General features: G+C 34.3%; 4 protein-coding genes across 4 annotated transcripts; 2 read left to right on the top strand and 2 right to left on the bottom strand.

Annotated features, from left to right (window-relative positions):
• The first annotated feature begins 7,189 nt into the window (after positions 1-7,189).
• On the top strand, positions 7,190-7,817 carry LOC147278818 (uncharacterized). The gene is made up of 2 exons (XM_086252685.1): positions 7,190-7,648; positions 7,739-7,817. Exon 1 carries the CDS (start codon positions 7,242-7,244, stop codon positions 7,611-7,613), a length of 372 nt encoding a protein of 123 aa, XP_086108811.1. The 5' UTR covers positions 7,190-7,241; the 3' UTR covers positions 7,614-7,648; positions 7,739-7,817.
• A 1,159-nt stretch (positions 7,818-8,976) lies between these two features.
• On the top strand, positions 8,977-9,879 carry LOC147278817 (early nodulin-like protein 15). The gene is made up of 2 exons (XM_086251957.1): positions 8,977-9,184; positions 9,433-9,879. Exons 1-2 carry the CDS (start codon positions 9,010-9,012, stop codon positions 9,690-9,692), a joined length of 435 nt encoding a protein of 144 aa, XP_086108083.1. The 5' UTR covers positions 8,977-9,009; the 3' UTR covers positions 9,693-9,879.
• A 2,762-nt stretch (positions 9,880-12,641) lies between these two features.
• On the bottom strand, positions 12,642-13,722 carry LOC147278816 (transcription factor MYB56-like). Its single transcript, XM_086250587.1, has one exon. It carries the CDS (start codon positions 13,578-13,580, stop codon positions 12,840-12,842), a length of 741 nt encoding a protein of 246 aa, XP_086106713.1. The 5' UTR covers positions 13,581-13,722; the 3' UTR covers positions 12,642-12,839.
• Positions 13,723-21,952: 8,230 nt separating this feature from the next.
• On the bottom strand, positions 21,953-23,022 carry LOC147278815 (MIZU-KUSSEI-like protein (Protein of unknown function, DUF617)). Its single transcript, XM_086251722.1, has one exon. The coding sequence runs from the start codon at positions 22,877-22,879 to the stop codon at positions 22,175-22,177; it is 705 nt and encodes a 234-aa protein (XP_086107848.1). The 5' UTR covers positions 22,880-23,022; the 3' UTR covers positions 21,953-22,174.
• Between the last annotated feature and the right edge of the window lie 109 nt (positions 23,023-23,131).

The following is a 23,131-nucleotide window of genomic DNA, read 5'->3' as shown; positions in this document are numbered from 1 at the left end:
GTTGAGCATGTAAGTGGTCCAGTTTGGTCGGCCCAGTTGAATCCCGGCCCATTTCTCTCTTGGCGAATTTTAGGCCCACTATCGAGCTAAGCTGGTAATTGATTTAGGTGAAATTTTGAAATCACACCATCACCAATTCGATCACCATGCATAATAATCATCCCCCATCTAAGTTTTGATATAACTTAATAAGTGTGATCTTGTGGAACTTGGCTGTATATTCTTTTTGTCACTTTAAAGAGTACAAAAATATTCAACTCTAATTAAGCCGAAATTATTGGCCTAATCTCTTATATCACTTACTTTAATTCAATAAAATTTAGAGGAAATTGCAGATTTAGTCCAGTTATTTTATACCTAGTTCAATTTTGGTCCACAATCTTTTTTAAGTTCTGTTTTGATCCACTAATTATTTCACTTGTTCAATAAAGGTCCAGATTTGTTTTCTCAAATTTGGTCTGTCTTTTATCCTATCAAATCTCATCCAAATTCAGCAAATATATACTTATTTTAAAGCTATGCATTTCTTCTTTACAAACATATAAAGATCATTCAAATTGAAGTTCTAAAACTCAAGATAATTGACCCCAAAGTAGGGTATCCGAAACTGCCAATTTTTCAAATTTCACCTAATCTCAATTCTCTTAGATTATAATTATCCAAATTTGTTTTTATGACTAAGGAATGATGAAATATAACTTATACTTCAATTATAATTGAAGAAAACACAACCCAAAGGATTTAAAGTCAAATCTGGACCTTTATTGAACAAATGAAACAATTAGTGGACCAAAACAGAACTTAAAAAAGATCGTGGACCAAAATTGAACTAGGTATAAAATAAATGGACCAAATCTGTAATTTCCTCTAAAATTTATGTTGATCGAAAAAAAAAATCTAACTACAAAGCGAATATGTATTTTTATCAGACTTCTTCCATTAAGAAATTTTTTAAATTATTTTATTTAAGAGATCCCTCATATTAGCCCACTTCAACGATCTAAATCGTCTATCTTTTTAGTCTATATACAAAGATCTTCCTTATAAAAAATTAGACGAATTGAAAATCATTAAACTATCTAATTTTGATCAAATAAATAGACAAACAAAATATTTTCGTTAACACTTGAAATAATGACCATTTAATCAAACAGGGAATGGTTTTCGATTTAGCAAATTTTTTGCAAAGATGATCATTCAATATTAGAGACATAAAATGTAGATGGTTTCCATCATTAAAATACAATGTGGAGTGGACCCCACAAGAAATTCCTAGTTTACCCTTAAATGAGGGATCCCAAAAATAGAAGGGTCTATGTATATTATATATAAGTATCTATGATGAGAAATTCTTGAGTAAGGTTGTCTGACCACGTGTATGGTACGATCATCCTATGCTACAACACCAAGTGTACTGTTTCTTTTAAAAACCTATAAACTTTATTTGAAATAAGCATGCATGTGAGTATATGATTAGAAGTCGTACAGAACATGTGGCACAACTATCCTATTGAAGAATTAATCACACAAAATATAATACTCCAAATAGAATATATGTTGATTTCTTGGCAACTTTAGCTTTCGAAATCAATAAGCTGTGAATACGATCAAAATATGAGCATGATAGATCATGTGGCATTTTGAAATAATTTATTTAAAAAAGACAATGTGATTATAATGCTTAAAGAAATTAAGGGTCAATTTGTGATTTTGACAACTTCCTCTTTTTCTTAGGGTCTGTTTGGCATTGATTTTACAACTGTCAAAAGTGTTCTTGATAGTGTTTGACATAAATAAATAAAAGTGTTTTTAGGTGGTTTTTTGAGAAGCACATGTCATGTACTTTTTCATGAAGCATTTTCAATGCTTTTGTAGGAAGCACTTCTATAGAATTTTTATAAAAATTCGTATATGCTTATGAGCATAAGTGCTTTTCTAAGAAATAGTGCCAAATAGGTCCTTAGTGGTTTGATTTGACAAAACAAAAGGGGGATTAGGGTTTTCTACTTTCTCAAATTGCATCCAAAGTAGATAAGGGGAAGAAGATCAAATAGAAGAAGAAAAAAAGAATAGAAACTTAATTAAAACAACAGCCTCACTTGCAAAGGTTTGATAGTGATGATGAATTAATGAAGTAAATTGGAAATGCATGTGGATTTTATTTTCATAATTTTTTGTGTTTTATTTTGTAGGTGGTGTGATATGATATGAACGATGACCCTCATTCATGAAGAAGAAATCGACAGATATATATATATATATAATTGTTATTAAATAATTTTTTAACATATAATCCATCTTAAGATATTTACCTTATGGCCGCATCCGTATGTGGAACATAGCAATCTATAGTGGCAAAGGTTAGAAGCTAGGTGTAACCAAATAGATCGAATTATCATTAGGAAACAGCCTTGCACAAGATTCACCAAAATCAAGCTCCAATTGCAACTGATGGAGTCAATTTCCAAACAAACGAGTCATGATCAACATTAACGACACGATCGATCTGATTTGCAAATTAAGTTGATCAGTACGTACGTACAAGCATCAAACCCTAAGAATATATAAATTAAGCATTCCCCACGTATACCCCAACCCCATCTGCTTCATGAAACAACATATGGGGGATTTTCTGGGGTTAATTATTTACCATAATAACCTAGGATTAACTAAAAGATATATAAGAAGATAATTCAAATATATATACACACTTTGAACAACAGCAAATATATGCAGATCCATAGAGGGCTTGATGGTGATGATGAATTGATGAGGGTTCAGGAATTAGAAGAATTATCAAAGGGTCTAGTACTGCCGGTCAAGTCAGCAACAATCTTCTTGAATACAGCTCCTCTTTTGGGTGGCGGAGCTGCTCCACCTCTCCCTTTAACCGCCCTCGCCTGACTCGACGCGCCTCCGCCTGAGCCGCCATCATCATTGCCATAACTCTGCTGCCCTCTATTAGCTTCACTACTCATCCTAGCTAGCTCACTCCTCTTGGTCGACGACTCAGTCCCAGTGGGAACTAATCAAAGATGCATGAACCCAAAACACACAAGCAATACAACTATAGTACGACACAGACAGGACACTTATCCCACTCTTATAAATGCACATATCCAAATACCGACAAATTAATGCCTTGGCCAGCTCTTTAAGGCCTCACACTGTTACACATGCATTATTATATGTATGCCCTATTTTAATCATATTATATTTATAGGCAATACTATGAAGTGGGTACCCTCTCACATACTTACTATGGTCTGTGAAAATACTCATCAGGCCCATTCAAACATTATGATTGATTTTTTATTCAGATTAATAGTAAATGTACTACCAAGCTGGCCTCATTTGTGAAATCAATTGATCAAATTACTCTTGAGAAGGTGTGGACCGGAGCTCTTAATTAATAATCACTGCACATCAAAAGTTTAAGTTAATATTTTTTTTTATATTGTAAACTTGATATATATTATTGACTAATTTTTCGATAGTTTAAGTTTTTAAAACACAGTAACTGTCTAATATGATATTAGAACTTTATTTATTTATGTACTATATCTAATTTACCACCACCTAAAAGGCTAAAACCATATTTAGGAAGCTTTTGTTGGTCCTGCTTTCATTAATAAGTTTTTGAACCATGCTGATCACCATCTGCATATCAGCATATGATGCATGCAAATATGCAATCATAGAGACAGTTCATGACAATAACATGATCCCGCGACCTATGGAACTCAATCTGATTCCACGCTTACATCATTCTGTTTACGTCATCAGCTTCGTCTTCTTCTTCTTTTTCTTTTGTATTTTTTTGGGTATGAGAGGCTTAGCCCAAGCCAACCATGCACACATAAAAAAGCTTGAGATCTAGCAAAATCTTATCTTTATGCTTGCACTTGCAGCCAAGTACTCAAGGCGGCGGATTAAGCAAAGCAGTCATTTTCTTTTTATAATTATAAATTATGTTAATATAATATGGTTTTGCTTGAATTTATTAATTAATTAATATATATAAAAATTTCTTGATTGTCATGATTTAACTTTAGTTTAATGGCTATTTTGTGCGATGGCATTCAATGGTGGGCCATTACAGACCGTATTCTTTTGGTTGCAAGGGGCCCAAGGCCCAAATAAAGGAAGCTAACAGCTAAATCAGGAGGAGCATCTAAAGCTAAACGATTGTAGCCCAATCCCAAGCCCAAACTTCAATTGGTCATCGACCATGTTCGTCCAAGGTCTTAATAGGAGGGAGTAGGGCTGCAATTTGGGTCGAGTTGGACAAATTGGAAAATCAACCGAAGCTAGCTCAATTAGTGACACAGTTAATGAATTTGGGAAGAAAATTCTTCTTATAATCAAGACATGTCATATAGGTTATTATGTAATGACAATTCGAGTTGAAAATAGGAATACAATTCAGGTTCGGGTTGGGTTCAAGCGAGCAGAGCCTAAACCCAGCAATTCGGGTTGAACCAATCCAAGTTGCATTTTATCCAGAAATTCTAATTTGGCAGAGTATGTAGAGTTTAGGCAAATATGCTTCAGACAAACGTCAAGTCATGATTTGGCAACCATGACATAATCTCCCTTTGTGTTTCGATTTTTCTTTGAGGCATCATTAGTTTTCCAAGGGAAGGGTACAACTACTGAGAATTTGATGTACTAAGGAGCACCATGGTCCGTTGATCTGTGTCACTTACTGGGGATCAGAAATTGGGTCTAGGTGCTACTGTCAGGGTCAATCCCCCAAACCTGGACATTCATAATAGCCGTGTCGTAGAGTAAAGTAGAGCTTCATCACTGAGTAAGTGAGTATCAGGTCGTATTAATTAGAAATACAGAGAAATCATGGTTTGGAATTATTCCAAGGTGGGTAACCAGGTGGTCTAGCCTGGGTCACTTGATTTGGTTTGGTGGTGAAATATAATATCAAAGGTACGCAGGTATGGTGACGTGACCAGAGAACTCACCTACCTCGACTGTCATTTGACCACCATAAATAATGAACCCATTTGCACAAATACTCAGAGAACCCAACTGATAATCTCATCATTTTGGCCTTACACGTCATAATTTAAAAGTGATTACAGGTATTTAGAGTTAATTTCATATCCGAGCCTTTACCGGGCTATACTATGCCAACCATGTTGAAGATTGGGATGGATTGCACCACTTTCAAATTGTAGATTGTCAATTTGCTATTACCTCAATTTGCAAGAGTTCTTCCTAGGGTGACAGAAAAGGGAACTGAAAAGGCTCAAGGACGTTTTTTCGAAAAGGGCTCCTCCTCTTGGAAAGTGTTTACACTTAACACTTCCAAGATTCCAACTTTTCCTGTTACTTTTTACTTTCCTCTTGTCCTTTCACTACCCCTGGGGTTCTCTTACTTTAAAATACAAAAGGCCAAAATAATAAAAATATGGCCAAATGACACTTTTGGTCCATATATTTTTATGAAATTTTTATTTTGATCATATTTTTTTAATTTTGTCAATTTCAATTGTGTATTTTTAATATAATAGCAATTAAATTTAAATGGTTAACTTCGTTTAAATTAATGATGAAAATTTCTATTTGAATTATATATGAGTAACATTTCAAACATCTTCCACTTGAATGTTTATATAAACACATGCTTCCACGTCGAATTTTCCGTCAACAATTTAAACAATATTAACTACTTGAACTTAATTGCTATTATATAAAAAGTACATGACTAAAATCATTAAAAATAAAAATACAAGACCAAAGTGGAAATTGTGCAAAAATATATTGACCAAAAGTGTTATTTGGTCTAAAAACCTAGCCCTCACCTTTTCACTAGGGGTGTGCATGGTTCGAAAAACCGAACTACAAAGGCATAATTGTAACCAAACTAATATTTTTGAAATGGCCAATTTGAGAACCAAAAGCAAACCATGCCTAGCCCAAGCCGACTGGTTTGGTTAACCGAGAATATCGATTTGGTTGGTTCGATTATTCAGAAACCAGATAACAACTGATATACCATAAACCCCATATCCTATATCATATACCCTATACCCTATACCCTATACCTTATCTCATATACTCATATACCCTATACTAGTATACTCTATACCAATTACCTATACTATTATACTCAATCTTTACCCTAAACCATATATATACCTTTAACTATAATTGTTTTAGTATACATATATATATATATTAATATATACCTTAGTAGTATAGTGTATACAAACTATAAATTATAGACTAATCCTATAAAGTATAAACTATACTATAAACATATACTATAAAAATATAAACTATACTAAAACCTATAATAAACATATATAAACTATAATAAGGAATTTGGTTTATTCTATAATAGGTATTAATCATATAATATAAACTCTATAGTAGTATAAACTATATACTAAATAAACTATAAAGTATATAAACTATAATAAACATATACAAATACATATAAACTATAATAGGAAATTTGGTTTACTCTGTAATAGGTATTAAAATCATATATAAACCAATTAATATATAAAAATAAATATATATTATCAGTAGTGATTCGGTTCGGTTAAAATTGAAAATTTCAATATTGAAAACCAAAACCAAACCACAAAATTCGGATTGGTTTGGTTTGATATCCGAGAAAAAAAAAAAAAAAAAAAACTAAACCAAACTGATCCAGTTGATTTGGTTCAGTTCAAAACTCAATTTTTCGGTATTTTTGCACATCCCTACTTTTCACTATTGGTAAACAAATTGTGAGTCGATAAGGGTAAAAAAATCAATTGAGAATGTTCATGATATATAACTATATAAGGTTTCAACTTTCAAGTACCCCCATATGTAAAAATCACAACCTTTGTCAGCAGAATCTTACAATTCCTCTCTCTCTCTCTCTCTCTCTCTCTCGATCTCTCTCGATCTCTCTCGATTGATCTCCCTCTCTCTCACCAGTGAGTCTCTACACTTTCTGCTAAGAGAATAAACTCTAGTTCTGGCCTTTTGTTGTTGACAAGTGAATAAATCTAGGCTTTTCAAGAACCAGCTTGCAAAAAGCACACCATGCATTGGCTAGAATGCCACACAGCCTAAGCCTATCAGCCTCTGCTGCTCTGTTTTGTGCAACTCAAAGCCTCTCACTTTACACTTTTCTTCACAGTGTTTCAATTTCAAGCCTCTAAAAGAGAAACAGAGTAGTAGTAATAGAGTCAACTCTACTTGTTCATCTGGGTCTTGCTAAAATGTCCAGGCCATTGGACCAGCAACCCCCACCAGACTTTGTACTTGACCAAACTACCCCCACCACTCACTCCACCACCCATGGCTCCATTGGCGCAGTAGTTGGTGTTCTGGTTGTGGTCATAATCTTGGGGGTGGTTGCTGCTGTAATTGGGAGGCTCTGCTCTGGCAGGAGCATCATGGGCTATGGCCACTATGATTTGGAGAGTTGGGCTGAGACCAAATGCTCCACTTGCATTGATGGAAGGATCAATATCAACCCCCAACTTCCCACCAGGGCTAACAATGTGTCAATGCGATCCCAAACCCACCAAGAAACTGAGCACCAAGAAGAGCAATCTCCTCAAACCCCACCACCTGCAGCAAATGCTTAAGTTCTAGCTATCCAGCTCTTGGGTTTTTTGATATGGTAGCTCTCACAACTCTTCTATTATTTTGATTTTGATTTTTTTTTTTGCTTCTGTTTTAACTTTTGATAGTCTCTGTTGTTGTGTGGTAGATTCTTAGAGCAAGTATCATTTTGGGATGATGGTGTCATCGATGCTGAAGGCCTGGCTGAAATGTATTTTTTGTGAAACTGCTCTTTGAATTTTGAATTGGCTCTCTAACTTTTTTACAGTTGGCTAGGATTAATTAATGTAATTTGTTTGGGTTAATTAGTGACTGATTAATATGCAGAACTATAGCAACTTCTGCTTCAGCTGTTTAATGTACTTTTTTGTGCAAATCAATTGAAAGCAAAACACAATACCCACAAGTTTAAATTCTGAGATTCAGCACTTGTAAGTTGTAAGTAGCTACCACCAGCTTTGCTGGCATTAATGCGTGTGTGGACCATTTGAGTACTATTGACCTGGTTTATGCTTGCAGAAGCAACAAAATCATTCCTTTCCTGGGTTGAAAATGATGGGTACTGGGCCTTGTTAAGTTTATAATGGCAATTGGCAAGTGGCTTTTTTGAATTTCTTGTCCTTTCCACCAGTTAATGACATTCTGTGAATGTGAGACTTTGAATCACAAAATAGGCTGTGATCTGTTTGTAGTAACTAGCAAAAATGATGGGCTTTTAAGGCAGGGTCGGATTTGAGGAAAGCCCACCAACACAATTGATTTGGTCCCCAATTTCTTGAACTTCAAAACAAGTCCAATATATCAAAACTTATTCTTTATCCCGAACTCTTTTCCAATTTTTCTCATTGACCAAACAGACTGCAAACTTAGAAGAAAATAAATGCCGTTGATTGACCGTTGAACCCATGTGTTAACGAACCCACACGTATATTCCGTTGCCTTGGATGACCTTTAAACTCTTAATGCGCCACTAATCATTACCACTATGCATGAAATTCTTGTTCTAAGTGGATGATAACCAAATTTACGATGACCAGAACTACTGTCAACCAAGCATTTTACTTTTCTACCCTCCTGTTTTCTGGTCATGTCGTCACTCAACTAAGGAGGGAACTCTCTGAGGCCAGCTACAAGTTACGTAATCTGAATTTTGGCAATTCTGTAATTACCAAATGAGAAAATGGGATTAAGAAATCACATTGTGGAATCTGTAAATATGAAAATGTTGAATTAATTGAATTCGAGCCTCACATTTTCACCAACCAAATAGAAAAAGGCAAGTTGATCTAGTCGGTTTTTTTCCTATATAAACCCCATAAGCTTTCATGGTCTCTCACCACCTTACAACTAATATTCCACTCTTATTTTAGCACATTGAAGTACTACTACTTCTACTACTACTTTGAGATACGTACGAAAATGGCTTTGATCAGCTACACTGCACAAGGGTTCATCCTCCTCCTAGCTGCCTCTCTTTTGGCAGTGAGTGAGGCCAAAACAATTGTCGTTGGAGGGTCTGAAGGCTGGCGTTCTGGCTTCAACTACACCGATTGGTCTCTCCAGAACAGCCCTTTTTACATAAATGACAAATTGGGTTAGTATGCTTATTTCTTATTCCTTATCGTGAATTTGAACTATTGATTAAATTGACTTTGTCTACTTTAACTGGCTTAAAGGACTAGTTTGGTGTGTAAAAACTAGCCTAGAACTCTTTCGGTTACCCAAAAAAAATTGACTTTATCTGACTGTATGGTTCACATGCACAATTTGTCTGATAAGAAAACATTACCTTATAAATTATTTTTGTTTAACATATGTGCTTGTGTTAAACTTGCATTGCAGTGTTCAAGTATGATCCACCAAGCGAGGGCAACGCCGGTTACAGCGTGTACCAGCTGCCGAACCTGTGGAGCTACATAAACTGCGACTTCAGCAAAGCGAAGCTATTGGCGAGTGGGACCCAAGGAGGCGGCGAGGGCTTTAAGGTGGAGCTGAACCAGTGGAGGCCTTACTACTTCGCCAGTGGTGCCCAGGATGGCTACAACTGCAAGGGTGGGCTGATGAGGTTCTTTGCGGTGCCACTCCCACGTTGGAACTTCTGATCATTGAAAGCGGTGACGTTTTGATGCATGCGTGCATGCTCTTGTTGGTGTTTACTTATACAATTCAAGTATACCAGATTGATTATGTACTTTAATAATTCTGGAGGGTTTTGAGTCAAAATAATGAAGAAGCTAGACTTTTCTTCTTCTGTATTCCCTTCATACTGTACAAGTTATAGGGGGAAAAAGTGTCGGAATAATTGTGTTTGTTTCTTGATTTACATATAGATACACATTAATAAATATCATTTTGTTTGAAATTCTTATATCTAAATTAACCAGCAATCCAATTCCCAAATACACCATGATATAACAGTTGACCATTCGTCAGTATCAATCACCCTGTGGTTAATTTCGGGCTATCTCCTCGATATATATATGGAGGAATGGACTGTAACCTGTAAGCCCAATAAGTAAAGAGGAGTATGGGCCTTTAACAGCCCAGGCAAGCAATTACAAAAAACAAAAAGATCTGTCTTGGTCACATTCACATTCATGAATATTTCTACGATGGAGGTAATTGGCACATTTAAAACATGCATGCATGATTCATGAATGAATCAAAAAGAATCCAAAAGTGTTTGTGTAAAGTGGGACACGACACAACTTTCAACTTTGAGTGCCATTATGATCGTATATATATGTTTTGCTTTACTTTTCCACCGCTACCTGTAACAAAGTAGAGTAAAGTCATGTTTTCAATATCACAATATTATCAGAGGGGTCACTGGGTCACTGAATGTTTTTGCTTGTTTTTTTTTTTTTTTTTTTTTTTCAGATTACATGTAATTCTAAATGCGTAGATTATAAGAAAAAGAAAAAAGCACCTAATGGTTTTCGTATTAAGATTTTCTCATTCCTTTTTTCTTCCCTACATATATTTTAATTATTAAATGGGTCGATGGGCTCTTGGGTTGAGATGTTATTAGTCAAAGAGAGCTTCTAAATGCACTGAACAATTTGACCAGCACTCCCATCTACCTATTACTGGTGATTTCGTACCCGCTTTGACTTTTAAACAATTTTCTTCACTATTTATTATAATGAAAATCTCATTTGTGAGAACTAAACATCAGATACATAAGCTAATTTATAAAGTAATTTCATACAATTAAGTCTCATACCGTTCTTAGATAATTAAGGAGTGGTGCTATTTGTCCTCTCATTTTTCTCTAACTACACACTTTTTTCTCACCTCGAACATTTTTTTATTTTTTTTAATTTCTCAAAACACACTTTTAAAATATTCAAAATATCCTCATTTACACACACATACAAAAAAAAAAAAAAAAAAAAAAGCCAAAACCCAGCCAGCTTACTCCCACCCCCACCCTGACCCCGACCCCGACCCCTTCCTCAATGCCGACTCCGACCACTCTAGTCGGCCGACCTCTCTCTCTCTCTCTCTCTCTCTCTCTCTCTCTCTCTCTCTTTTTTCTCTACCCACCCTTCTTTCTCAGCAAGGAAAAAGAAGGAGAAAGAGCATTTAAAAAAAGAGATAGAGGAGAAAGGAGAGAGAAAGGAAGGCCGATGTCGACGAAGGTCCTGATAGGGATGGGTTTGGGATTGAAGTAATGAAGGTGGTGATGGGTGGTTTTGTTATTTTGGAATTTAATGAGGATATTATAGTCATTTGAATTAGGAGTTAAAATTGTAATTTAATAAGAGGGCTGCTATTTGCACACCCTTTTTCTCTTTTTTTCTTCCACACACCCCACACATTCATCTCAAATTCAAAACCTCTCATTCTCTCAACACATACCCAACCTATTACCAAAATACCCTCATTTCATTACACACCCCATCATTCTAACACACACCAGCACACACACCCCCGTCATCTCTCACAAGCTCTCCCTTTCTTCGTCAACACACACGCATCACCATGCACCACCACCACCTTGCACCACCCAGCACCACCCCACACCTCCCTCTCTCTCCTCTGAATGGCGCACAGCCACCACCACCACCGCCTTCTTCTTCCCCCTACTCGAGCCAAAACAGCCACCACCACCACTTCTTTTTTTCCTCTCTATCTTTCTCTCTCTCATTTCTTCTCTCTTCTCGCCTAAGTAGACATTAAAAAAAAAAAAAAAAAAAAAGGGTTGCAGGTGGTTCGGCAGACCAGTGCCAAACCCGTCGATTTCGTTCGACAGGTAACTGAACGAGAGAAAAAAGTGAGGAAAAGAAGAGAAGGCTATATGGTCTTTTTTTTTTTTGTTTTTTTTTTTTTTATAGGGGTGTGCGAGAGAGAGAGAGAGAGAGAGAGAGAGAGAGAGAGAGAGAGAGAGAGATGTGTAATAAAAAAAAATAGATATACAAATAGCAAAACTTTAAGTAAGAGAGCAAGATGGAGTGCAAGTGCAACATGCCTCAAAATTATAATTATATGTTCGATCTTATCCCAAATGTACTTCCGTATTTGAATGGATATGCATATATACTAATATTCTCTGGAGACTGGACAGCTGGGCTCCAGAATCCAAAATTTCAGAATCTAAAAAAAATGTTAAACTGTATCTGCCATTCTGCCGAAATCAATTGGTGAGGAAGGGAAATGCTACTATTACCTATTTACATTGGCGAAATATTCTCTTCTTATATTTTTTAGGAAGTGACATACACTTGAATCAAACACATCCGCAATGTATAATGCGATAGAGAACCCAAGACACTGTATAAGATACAGTTTCACATTTCTGCTGCTCAATATTTTCTAATTATGATTAAATTCCAGACATATTAGTTAGGCACCTGTTTTTTCATCCACAGAAATCAGAAAAAGCAAAGTGAGTACGCGGCATTTTATATTTGACCTAATAAAGCAAACTTGGGAAAGCAGGCATCCAAGCGATTAATAAAATAGTTAACATCCTACCCTTTTTTGTCTTTTCGAATCTTATAATCAAATTCCATATAAACTTTTCCATTTGTTCGTTGGTGAGAGCCTGACAGGCTGTAAACACCACTTGAAAGTAGAATACTAGAGTTTTGATTGAAAGCTTTTTTGGGTTTTGTACTTTTTAGGCATTCAAAAATCTTACACATTTGCCTCGTGAAAATTGAAACCACAATATTAACAAAAAATGAAAATGATTAAAACGAATCAAACATAATGGAAATTAATTAAGAAGATGAAGAATCCAATCAATGAAGCTCCGAATCCTCAGTCTCAGAAAATGTAGAACTCACGTACTCTCTGACCTCCCTCGCAATCACGTCCCTCATCACATCCCAAAACCCCGCCGGAAAACCCGAATTCGAATCGGTCCGGTTGTGCTCGATAGCATTGGCAGCAGCGCCACCACCAACACCCGGCGGCGCCAGAGTCAACTGGGTCAACGGGTCGTCCTCCTCCATTACCAACCCATTAACCAAAGATCCCGAGGCACAAGTGCTCGTGCTCGTAGTTGCATTGCCAGAAATACCCGCGATAGTCACACCACCGGCCATTTGCATTTGCTGGTGCTCTCTTACCCTCCGCTTGAGCGTGGAGTTCCAGTGGTTTTTGACGGCGTTGTCGGTCCGACCCGGAAGCAAGCGGGCAATGGTGGCCCAGCGGTTGCCAAACCGGGCGTGGGCGGCCAGGATGGTCTGGTCCTCGGCCGGCGAAAAGGGTCGGTGCTCGACGGTGGGGCTGAGCTGGTTGCACCACCTGAGCCTGCAGGACTTGCCCGAGCGGCCCTTTATGTAGCGGCTGATGAGGGACCAGTTTCGGGGCCCGTAGCGGTCGACGAGGCGGGTCAGGATCCGGTCCTCTTCGGCGCTCCACGGGCCCTTGATTCTTTCGGGTCTGTTGGGGTTTCTGGGTAGAGAAGAGTCGGAAGAGGAAGAGTCGGAAGAAGAAGTGGAAGACGAGCACCTATTCATCATTGCATTTGCTTCCATTCCGTACGGAAATCAGAAATCTTAATTTTCAGGTGAGTAAATGAGCGAAGCAGTGAAAGAGGAGCTTTAGGACGGAATGAGAAAAAGAGTGTGTGGGTCAGTGGGTGTTATATACTTATATATGGGCAGAGAGTGAGAGAGATGCATGCACTTGGTTGCTTCTTGTTGGATGGAGAGTGGGTTGTAGTGTTTTAAGGGATAGGGAGGAATGAAAGAGGGTAGTTCCAGGAAACTGGCCTTTGTAAAGTGGGTGGGGGTACTAATTACTAATTTTACGATTTTCTTTCTGCCACCAAAATTGTCGCAATCTCATTCTGATTTGTCTCCGCTCTCTCGTGTGCCTCTTTGACCATTTTGGGCCTTCCACGATATATCGTCACACATTTTCTTGTTTTAATAGCAATATTCTTTTTTTTTTTTTTGGCCAAGAATAATAGCAATATTCTTAACTTAACCCTCTATGTATGTTTTTACGCGCTCATGCGTAACTCGTGCGTTGTAATTTTTGGAGTACCTAGTCTAATCGGAATGATTGTAGATTGAAATAGATTATACGTTGTTTTGAAGTAATTGAAGTAAGTGTTTTTAGCTTTGAATTTAGCGTTTGATGTTTAATTATATTTGAAAAAATATATATAATTAAACCTCAAATAAGGATAAATGTAAAAAGATTTTGTCAAATTACGAATCTTCCTCACGTGGAATTCATTCATTTATTAGAAAACAAAAAAAATTATAGATTTAGTCCACTTATTTTTATACATAATTTAATTTTGATTCACAATCTTTTTTAAATTCTGTTTTGGTTTACTAGTTGTTTCACTTGTTCAATAAAGATCCAAATTTATTTTTTTCAAATTTAATCTGTCTTTTACCCTATCAAATCTTACCTAAATTCAGCAAACATATACTTATTTAAAAACTATGCATCTTTTCTTTACAACTATATAAAGATCATTCAAATTAGAGTTCTAAAACTCAAGATAATTGACCCCAAAGTAAGATACTCGAAACTGTCAATTTTTCAAATTTCACCAAATCACAATTTTCTTTGATTCTAATACTTTAAATTGGTTTCTATAACTAAGAAATGATAAAATATAATTTATACTTCAGTTATAATTAAAGAAAACACAACCCAAAAGATTTAAAGTCATAAATCTGGACTTTTATTGAACAAGTGAAATAATTAATGAACCAAAATATAACTTAAAAAAAATCGTTGACTAAAATTGAATTAGGTATAAAATAAGTTGACTAAATTTGTAATTTTCTCTTGAAAAAAAATATAATTAAACCTCAAATAAGGATAAATGTAAAAGGGTTTTGTCAAATTACGCATCTTCCTAATGTGGAATTTATTCATTTTTACTCATGAGGGCTAAATGAAGATTCGCATTTGCTCTTATGCATCTTTTTGAAAAATTAGTTGTTTTATGAGGTATTTTTGCCAATACATTGTCCCAATTTTAAGAATCGGACTAGGATTTAAAGGATTAGACACCTAGAATTTAAGAGAATAAATTTGAGTTCATTGGTCAATTTACTCTTTTTACTCTTTAGTGGATTTGTTACTACATCTTTCGAACGCGAATAAAATCATGAGAAATTTCTATTTTTTTCACGTTATATGTATTTATAATAGTCCCATTAAATGCATTTTTTAGGGTCACTACTTTAAGGCATTCATACTTTAATATATGTTTTGGATGGAGATATTTAACTTGATGAGAACCATTGTCAACACACATCTACATACAAAATTGAAATAAATTAATTTCACGTTTGATTGAGATACTTTGACTTGTTTCATAGGGTTGCTTTCAAAGTGAATCATGAGGGTTACCTCATACCACCCACATTCTTTAAGAAAAAAATGTGTGGGGGATTAGTTAGAGAACTTCCAAAAGTATCGATGTTTTGGTGGAGATGAAATTTGGTCCTTGTACTCTTGTACAGTTGTATAGCAATATAGCATTGAACAATGTAATTGTGCGAGATGAGATGAATTGAGAACTTTGTAAATTTGTAATTGTGGGGGGGCAAGAATGAGAGAGTAGAGGAACCAAGCAATCTCAAGTGGGAGAAAAAAGAAGTAATAAAATCATTCTCGTACCGGGGACAAGAGGGAGTACTTATATTATATATTATTATGGAGAGCGTTTAACACATGACAGTAAGGCAGAGCTGTTTAACACAATACAAACGTTTACAAACGGCAAGTAGGGTCAAACCCTTTTTTACTACTTTGGCCCCCAGGCTCACTCTTACAGCTGTAATAACTACTAATAAGTTTCAGTTTTATTGAGTAATTTTTTTTATAATTGTAACACTGTTATGTAGTATTATTAATTTATTTATATCATAATATGTGTATATTTATTAATATAATATTTTAAAATTTTAAATTTATTATTAACATATATTATAATATGTAAAATAATAATATAAAATAACAATATTACGATTCACAAATCACAACAAAAAAACTTCTCAGTTTCCATATCACCTTGAGTAGCTCATTCAACGGCTTCTAATCGACCGTCTCAAAAAAGCAAACCCTGGTAAAAGGAAGGGCTTAAAAATAAATATAGAAAGCAGTGTGAGGATGATTTCAACGTCTTCCACGTAGGAAGGCCCCACTTCCAGCCTGTGAGAATCTCACGTGATTCCCAGTTGAATCCCTTTGACTTTTTAGGCTCGTCCAAGAAACAAAGTTAATTTCGCCTACTCCCTCCTCATAGAGCGTCACCCTCACTTTACTTTACCCTCTTCCACATTTATTATTTGCTTTATTCTCTCTCTTTATATAATAAAACAAATGCTGATGCTATGTATAAACTATAAAGATGGCGTATTTAGACATAATTTTAGTTGTTAATAATTTAAATTGATAATTAAGAGAAAAACTAATATTTTAGGTTGAGAGTTGTGAATATAGGAAATCTATTTTTTCTTTTTACACCACATTAATATTTCTAAAATATTATAATTTATAGTTAAAAGTATAAAAATTAATTTTTTTCAAAATATTGTGGTAGGATTTATTTTTAGTAAAATGATTTTCTTTTTTTCATTTAAAAAATGTGATTATTTATTATTTGACATAAATATACTTAATTTTGTGTAAGGGCATTTTAGTAATCAAACTGGTTTTGATTTCGATTCTTGTCAATTAGTAAAAATATTTATAAGAATCAGTTTTATTTTTATTCCGATTCTTAATAGTTAGTAAATACGTTAGTGAGAATTGCTGATTCCGATTCATGCTCATTCTGATTTATGCTTATTCTAATTTTTACTCATTTTAATTTATACTCATTTCGATTCTTGTTTATACCGATTCATGCTTATTTCGATTAATATTTATTCTGATTCATACTTATTTTGATTCCAGTTTGTAAACATACTATCCTTAATGTACATTCTCAAAACCAATAAATTGAGCTTCAATTTACTTGGAAATGACAAACTTTTTGTGTTTCACATACTCTTATGGACATGTGTAAATGTGAATAGTTCTGTCCATATACTTAGGTTAGGATAATAGAATGCTGTGTACCAACTTCCAGAGAACCGCTTTAATTGATGATGACTTGGAACCACATCCCAAAAACTTTATGATTTGGAGTGAAAATGTGAAAGTGAGAAAATACAAGCAAGTACTAGTTTATTTTTTTTCTTTCAAATTTTGGGATTTTAAATGAGTATGAATTACCTTTACCAAAAAAATGAACTATTACCAACTTCAAAATAACCACTAGTTATAAAATTTAATTTATATTATGTATTTGGCATTCAATAAAAAATAAATCAAATATTTGTTAAAAATAATAATCTTTTTGAAGTAGTTTTGATTTAAGATAAACAATTGTACTGGAAAAATAAATAAATAAATCTAAATGAAAAGGGTAGCTAAATTATGAGCATAGACATTATGAAATATGAATAGATCATATCTTGGAATTGTTTTTTAAGAATGGATTGAATTGTCTTATAATTGTAATTGCAAACTGTGGCTGGAAACTGAGAATCACGTGCTGACAAGTTCACTAGTAGAGCTCCCATAGTCTGAACAGAAGCGTTGTAATGATTACATCCTAGCCGCCCACGTGGCAATATTTATGGATTTTTGGAGCATTATAAGTGGCTCAACTTTTTGCAATAAGCAGTTGGGCAGTTGATACTACAGCTGGCACCAAATCCTTAGACACCGACTTCTTTTAGTATTTTTTTTTTAAATAAAAAATAAAAAAGGGCTCTCCTCTCATATTCTCGTGTATCAGTGTATGTACGTACAAAATAATGGAACATATCAACACATCAATAAATGTCGAGAAATATTTGTATGCTTATGTGCACATTTATTTTTGAAATTATAATTTCGTTTCATTTCATTCTCTTAAAGTTATTGTGTCAATTTATCTCCTATAAGTTTCTTATGTGTCTCACATAATCTAAAACTGTCACATTTATTTATTCCATCGTTTGAATTGCTGACGTGATATCTATATAACAAGCGGTAAATTGAAAGTTAAATTGAGAAATTTGATTATTTCGATTATGTGAAACATGAGAGAAATTTACAGAGGATAAATTGAGATAATAAATTTTACAAAGGTAAAGTGAAACAAAACTATAATTTTATAAAATAAATGTGCAAATAAGCCAAACTTTTATAAACGTCTTATATATTTTAGGGTTTATTTCATATTTAGTACCTAAACTTTGACCCTTATCTTAATGTGGTACCTAAACTTTTATTTGTCCCAATTGAGTACCTAAACTTTTATTTTGTGTCTAATAGGTACCAAAATGAATTTTTGTTAAAATTTTCAATAAAAATTAGGGGCAATATAGTCAAAGTATATTTTAATTATTTTCTTTATATGTTTAAAATTATTAAAAAAAAAAACACACAACAAACAAAAAAAATTAAAAAATTTTTTTTTTGAAATGACTATATTGCTCATAACTTTTGTTGATAATTTTAACATAAATTCATTTTGGTACCTATTAGACACAAAATAAAAGTTTAGGTACTCAATTGAGACAAATAAAAGTTTAGGTATCCCATTAAGACAATGGTCAAAGTTCAGGTACTAAATATGAAAAAAACCCTATATTTTATGTGGTTATTTTTTCCATCATGTGACAATAGACGTATACAACTGTCCCATAAAAAAAATTTTCAATAATATTGTACCATTGTCGTATTATATATACATGCGACACGATTATTTTTTTTACAAAATTAGAAAACTAACCACAATTTGTTGAATTTAAAGATTTTTAGCAATTTTTTTTTAATTTAGAAATCTAGCCATCGAGTAGTACTCGAGCTCACATCGATAATTACTCAAACCTCCCTCCATTAGTGCTCAACCCTGTCAAGTAATGCTCATTGAGAATTCAATCACTTCTTAATGGGAGCTTAAGCACTATTTGAGGATTAGATGTCTAAATTCTAAAAAAAAAAAAGTGTTAAAAGTCTTTAATAAAGACTAAAAAGGGTCGGTCTTCAAAAAATTTCAAAGTTTTTTAGTAAAATCTCAAATTTATAGTAAAAATAAAGGGTTTTAAAAAAAATAAAATAAAATTTTTTTGTACCTGAACTTTGGCCTTTATCCCAACTAGATATATAAATTATTATTTGTCCAAATTTCACACCTAAACTTTTATTTTGTCCAAAATTAGTATACAATGTGACTTTTGTTAAAAAATACTAACAAAATTTGGTCATGTGTATTACACATGTCTTATATCTATGGTTAATTTGGTTTATTACCGATCTTTTGTTGACTTAAATGCCTCTAATTTTGATGTATTATTTTTTAAAAATCAGCTTATATACTAAATTGAGACATAATAAGAGTTTAGTATAAAATTAGGACAAATAATAGTTTAAGTACTTAGTTGGGAGTCTTGGGACAAGACTCAAATTCAAGTAACAAAATTGAAAAATACCCAAAAAGAAAATTAAGAATAATAAAAAAAAAGTAGTAATTGTGTACGGTTGGTTGTAGCTTGTAGGTGGGCCCTGAACTTCGACTGGTTTATGTAATTAGATATTTTCCGTGAAGAAAGAGATTTGGGCCAGTTGGTCCGGTTACTATCAGGTGGGTCCCAAAGTGTCCCCTTCCAACCCATTTGCCGGTTGGGTTGGCCCCACTACTGTAACTATAGGCCCAATACCGCGTGAGAACTGGTACCTTGTCCTTCTCGTCCTCCTTGGTCAACAAATTTGGTTAAACTTTAAATGGTTTGTTGATATTCTCGTTGTTTTCTTCCCACCAGTTTTTACTTGCCTCTTGTTTGTCTTTCGACTCATTCATTTGACTTAATTAAGATATGTTTGTTTGATTAGAATTAAGAAAAGTTGTATCCCTAGCTAATAAGCTTAATTTTTTGTGATTGTTCGCATGTAATTAATGGATGCCACTGTTTTTTTTTTTCTTTCTCCAAATGATATTAATATGGAATAACCAACATTAATAATGAATAATTACATGATGGATCATGGATTTGAAACACAAGAATATATTAGTTCAACTATTTCAAACTCCAATTCAAGTTTCCCATTTAAATTATAACAAAAGTATGAATTATAAAGTAATAAGTATTAACACGATAATATTATATTTTGATCAATGATTATTTGGTCAAGTAGATGGTATTTAATCTCAATTAAATTCCACTTAGGCCATAATTAAATGGATTGAAACTTGTCGCTTTTGTGCTAGCTAGCTTGAAGGCCTTGGACTGCTCTGCATAATAGTATACATTTTCCTCTCTATTTCTCTGTATGACTATGAGTGATATGACTAGTGATGCTTCTTGGTTTGTTTCCTTCTTTGGGTTGTCAAAACTCTCTCTTTGTGCCTCTTTTATGGTATATGGAGTCTCATAGAGGCATGGACCTTTTTTTCTTTCAAAAGAGAAAAAACGTCCAACCATTTGTCTATGAGTCTATGACTATAATAAGTAACAACGCTATCGAGTATTTTTCAACCATGCATCCGCCTCAGCAGATAGTAACCCTTCAAATTTCAAATCTAGCTAGTAATCTACAAGTTGCAGAATTTTAGATGGGCATTTGTTGAATATGGAAGCTGTTGACAGATGGACAAAGATTAAAATATATACATAGACTACTTAGACTATAGAAGATCTAAACATATTTCTTTTACCTACCTAACTCAACTTTATCCAATAAGGATAGCTTGCAATCTAAGTAATTTATTTGGGTCAGGTCTTGCTGGACAACTCTGATTGAGCATGTTTAGTTTAAGGTTAGTATATTGTAAATCAATTGATTTTAAACAGATAATCATATTACAACAGTCATGTCGTTCAAACGACCTATTTGGTCATTCAAATGGCGGGTAAAAAACAGCTCAATAAGTCCCCCTAACACCAAAAATTTGAGAATTAAATCTTAAAATATAAGTACTGAATAAGAATTATAAACCCTATTGAAATATGGATAAAAATAATTAAAAAAACCATTATAGACTTGGTTTTGGAAGCTTGACCAGTTGAGCCATTGTAGCCATGTAGGTTTGTACACTTGTACAACTCCAAGGCCCATTCTAGTTGCCCATTCCTGTCCTTGCTGGATGAATCTAGAAAGACTCACTTGAGCAGCTAAGATAGGTTTTCAGCTCAAGTTAGGCCTTAAGTTAACCGGACCAGGTAGATAGGGCCTAGAGCAACAAAAAAAGCAAAAGAAAAGAGACCCACTTTTTTATTAAAAAAATAATTTTGTTGGAGAAGACATTAATTTCAGAGGTACAACCTCAACCGGCCTATCTTGTTGAGTGTGGTCCAAAACTTTTTTAGCCCATTAATGATTCTTTCATATGATTGTCTTCCATTAATTTGATGGAGTGCTCAAAATAATTGACGGGGAAGGAAGTTGATGAGATTTGAGAGATAATCAGAATTTTTTGACGTAATTTGTGGGCTAAATTTTGTGTCTTGTTACTAACTAATACAATATTTCGATTGTTATAATTATTGAAATAATACTTGGCAACAGTATTCTTTTTTATAGAATCAATTATTATAGCCCAAACTAGAGACTGCAATCCATGTTTTGAGTCCATGGCATCATATTTTCTTTGCCTAAATTAAAATTTTAAATGAAATTATATATATCCAATACTAAATTGATGTTTAAAATTTTCTTCTTCCCTTAAGTTGGCTCATTTACTTCAATTTAAAACTGTATGAGCTATTACAACATAATCTATTTTTTCTGTGCAGTAGGAATGTAGGACTATACTTTTGGTGTTTTATTTTCTCTGTGTTTCTGACGAAACATACAATTTCCTGACACAAGCTTCAAGAAATAATTGGCAAAAGCTGCATATATGGAACTTATATTAATGATACTTTTGGAACTCAATTCCTTGACAATACTGTACTTCTTTATGCTAAAAAAGATCAAAATCATGATTGATGATGCTAAAAAAAACATGGTAAATTTTGTGCTCCACCAATCATTGAACTTTGAATACAATGAATTAATGCACCTGAAAACCTTAGTTTACATTAACACAACCTAGATTAAAGAAAATGGTACATAACTTTTAGTGAGCTCTTACAAAGAAAATACTTAATTCTGGCCCTGGAGCACCATCTGGATTAATCATGTACAAAGATTCAGAGTCTTTTGATCCCACCACCCTCTCAAACCTTGCCCTTATGTAAGTCAACTCCCCATCTGCTGCATATTCCTTCTCAGATGGGCTTGGAAGCACCCCAGCACCCATTGAAACTCCTCTCAAGGTTTGCATGACATGAAGCTCATCCTCTGACATTTGCTTCCTCCTAATGGAATACCCAATTTTTCTGCCATTACAATACACAGCCCAAACAAATTCCTCCAACACTTTCTTCTTGGGTGTCTTTGTCTCACTCTCCAGAGCAATTCTGACTATGTCTGATGCCATTTCCTTGTGAAAAGCACTGCTCTGAATTGGCAGCTCTATTACAAAGATTGGCATGCAATGGGGGTCTTCTTGTATTGCTAGGCACACTCTGCCTTTGCGGTAGCCGAAAATGGTGCCTGTTGTGGCATTGTCTTTTAGTAAAGGCTTTCTAGGCCTGCCTAACAGAGCAACCATTTTGCAGCCTGATGTCAACATGGGAAAGAGTTTGAACATCTTGAGGAGGCCTCCTCCGGATGATGATGACTTTGATCGCTTTTCGCTGGGAGTATGAGTATGCCGGATCAAAGAAAATAGGGCTGAGTTTTCCATGTGGAAGAAGGGGCTTGAGTGCACAGATGGCATTGCTGGGTTTTGTTTAAAGTATCAATTCAAGGAGTACTAGAAGGGTATGTTAGATAGGATTGTTTGGATGTGTACGCTAATATAACATATATATAGAGGGGAAGGTTGGGGAATGGTACTCTATCCATCTTTCATCTTTCATCTTTCATCTTTCAACCTCCACGTTGCACTGATATTGTCTCTAACTTAATCACTTAAAAGTGTGTTCAGATATTTAGTTTTATCTCAAAAAACTTTGGTGTAACATAGGGA

Source organism: Dryas octopetala, chromosome 7 (genome assembly GCF_963921425.1).
Source record: "Dryas octopetala chromosome 7, drDryOcto1.1, whole genome shotgun sequence".
In the NCBI taxonomy this organism is placed as follows: Eukaryota; Viridiplantae; Streptophyta; class Magnoliopsida; order Rosales; family Rosaceae; genus Dryas; species Dryas octopetala.
Note: the sequence above shows the minus strand (reverse complement) of the source record. Positions and strands in the feature narration are given on the sequence as shown.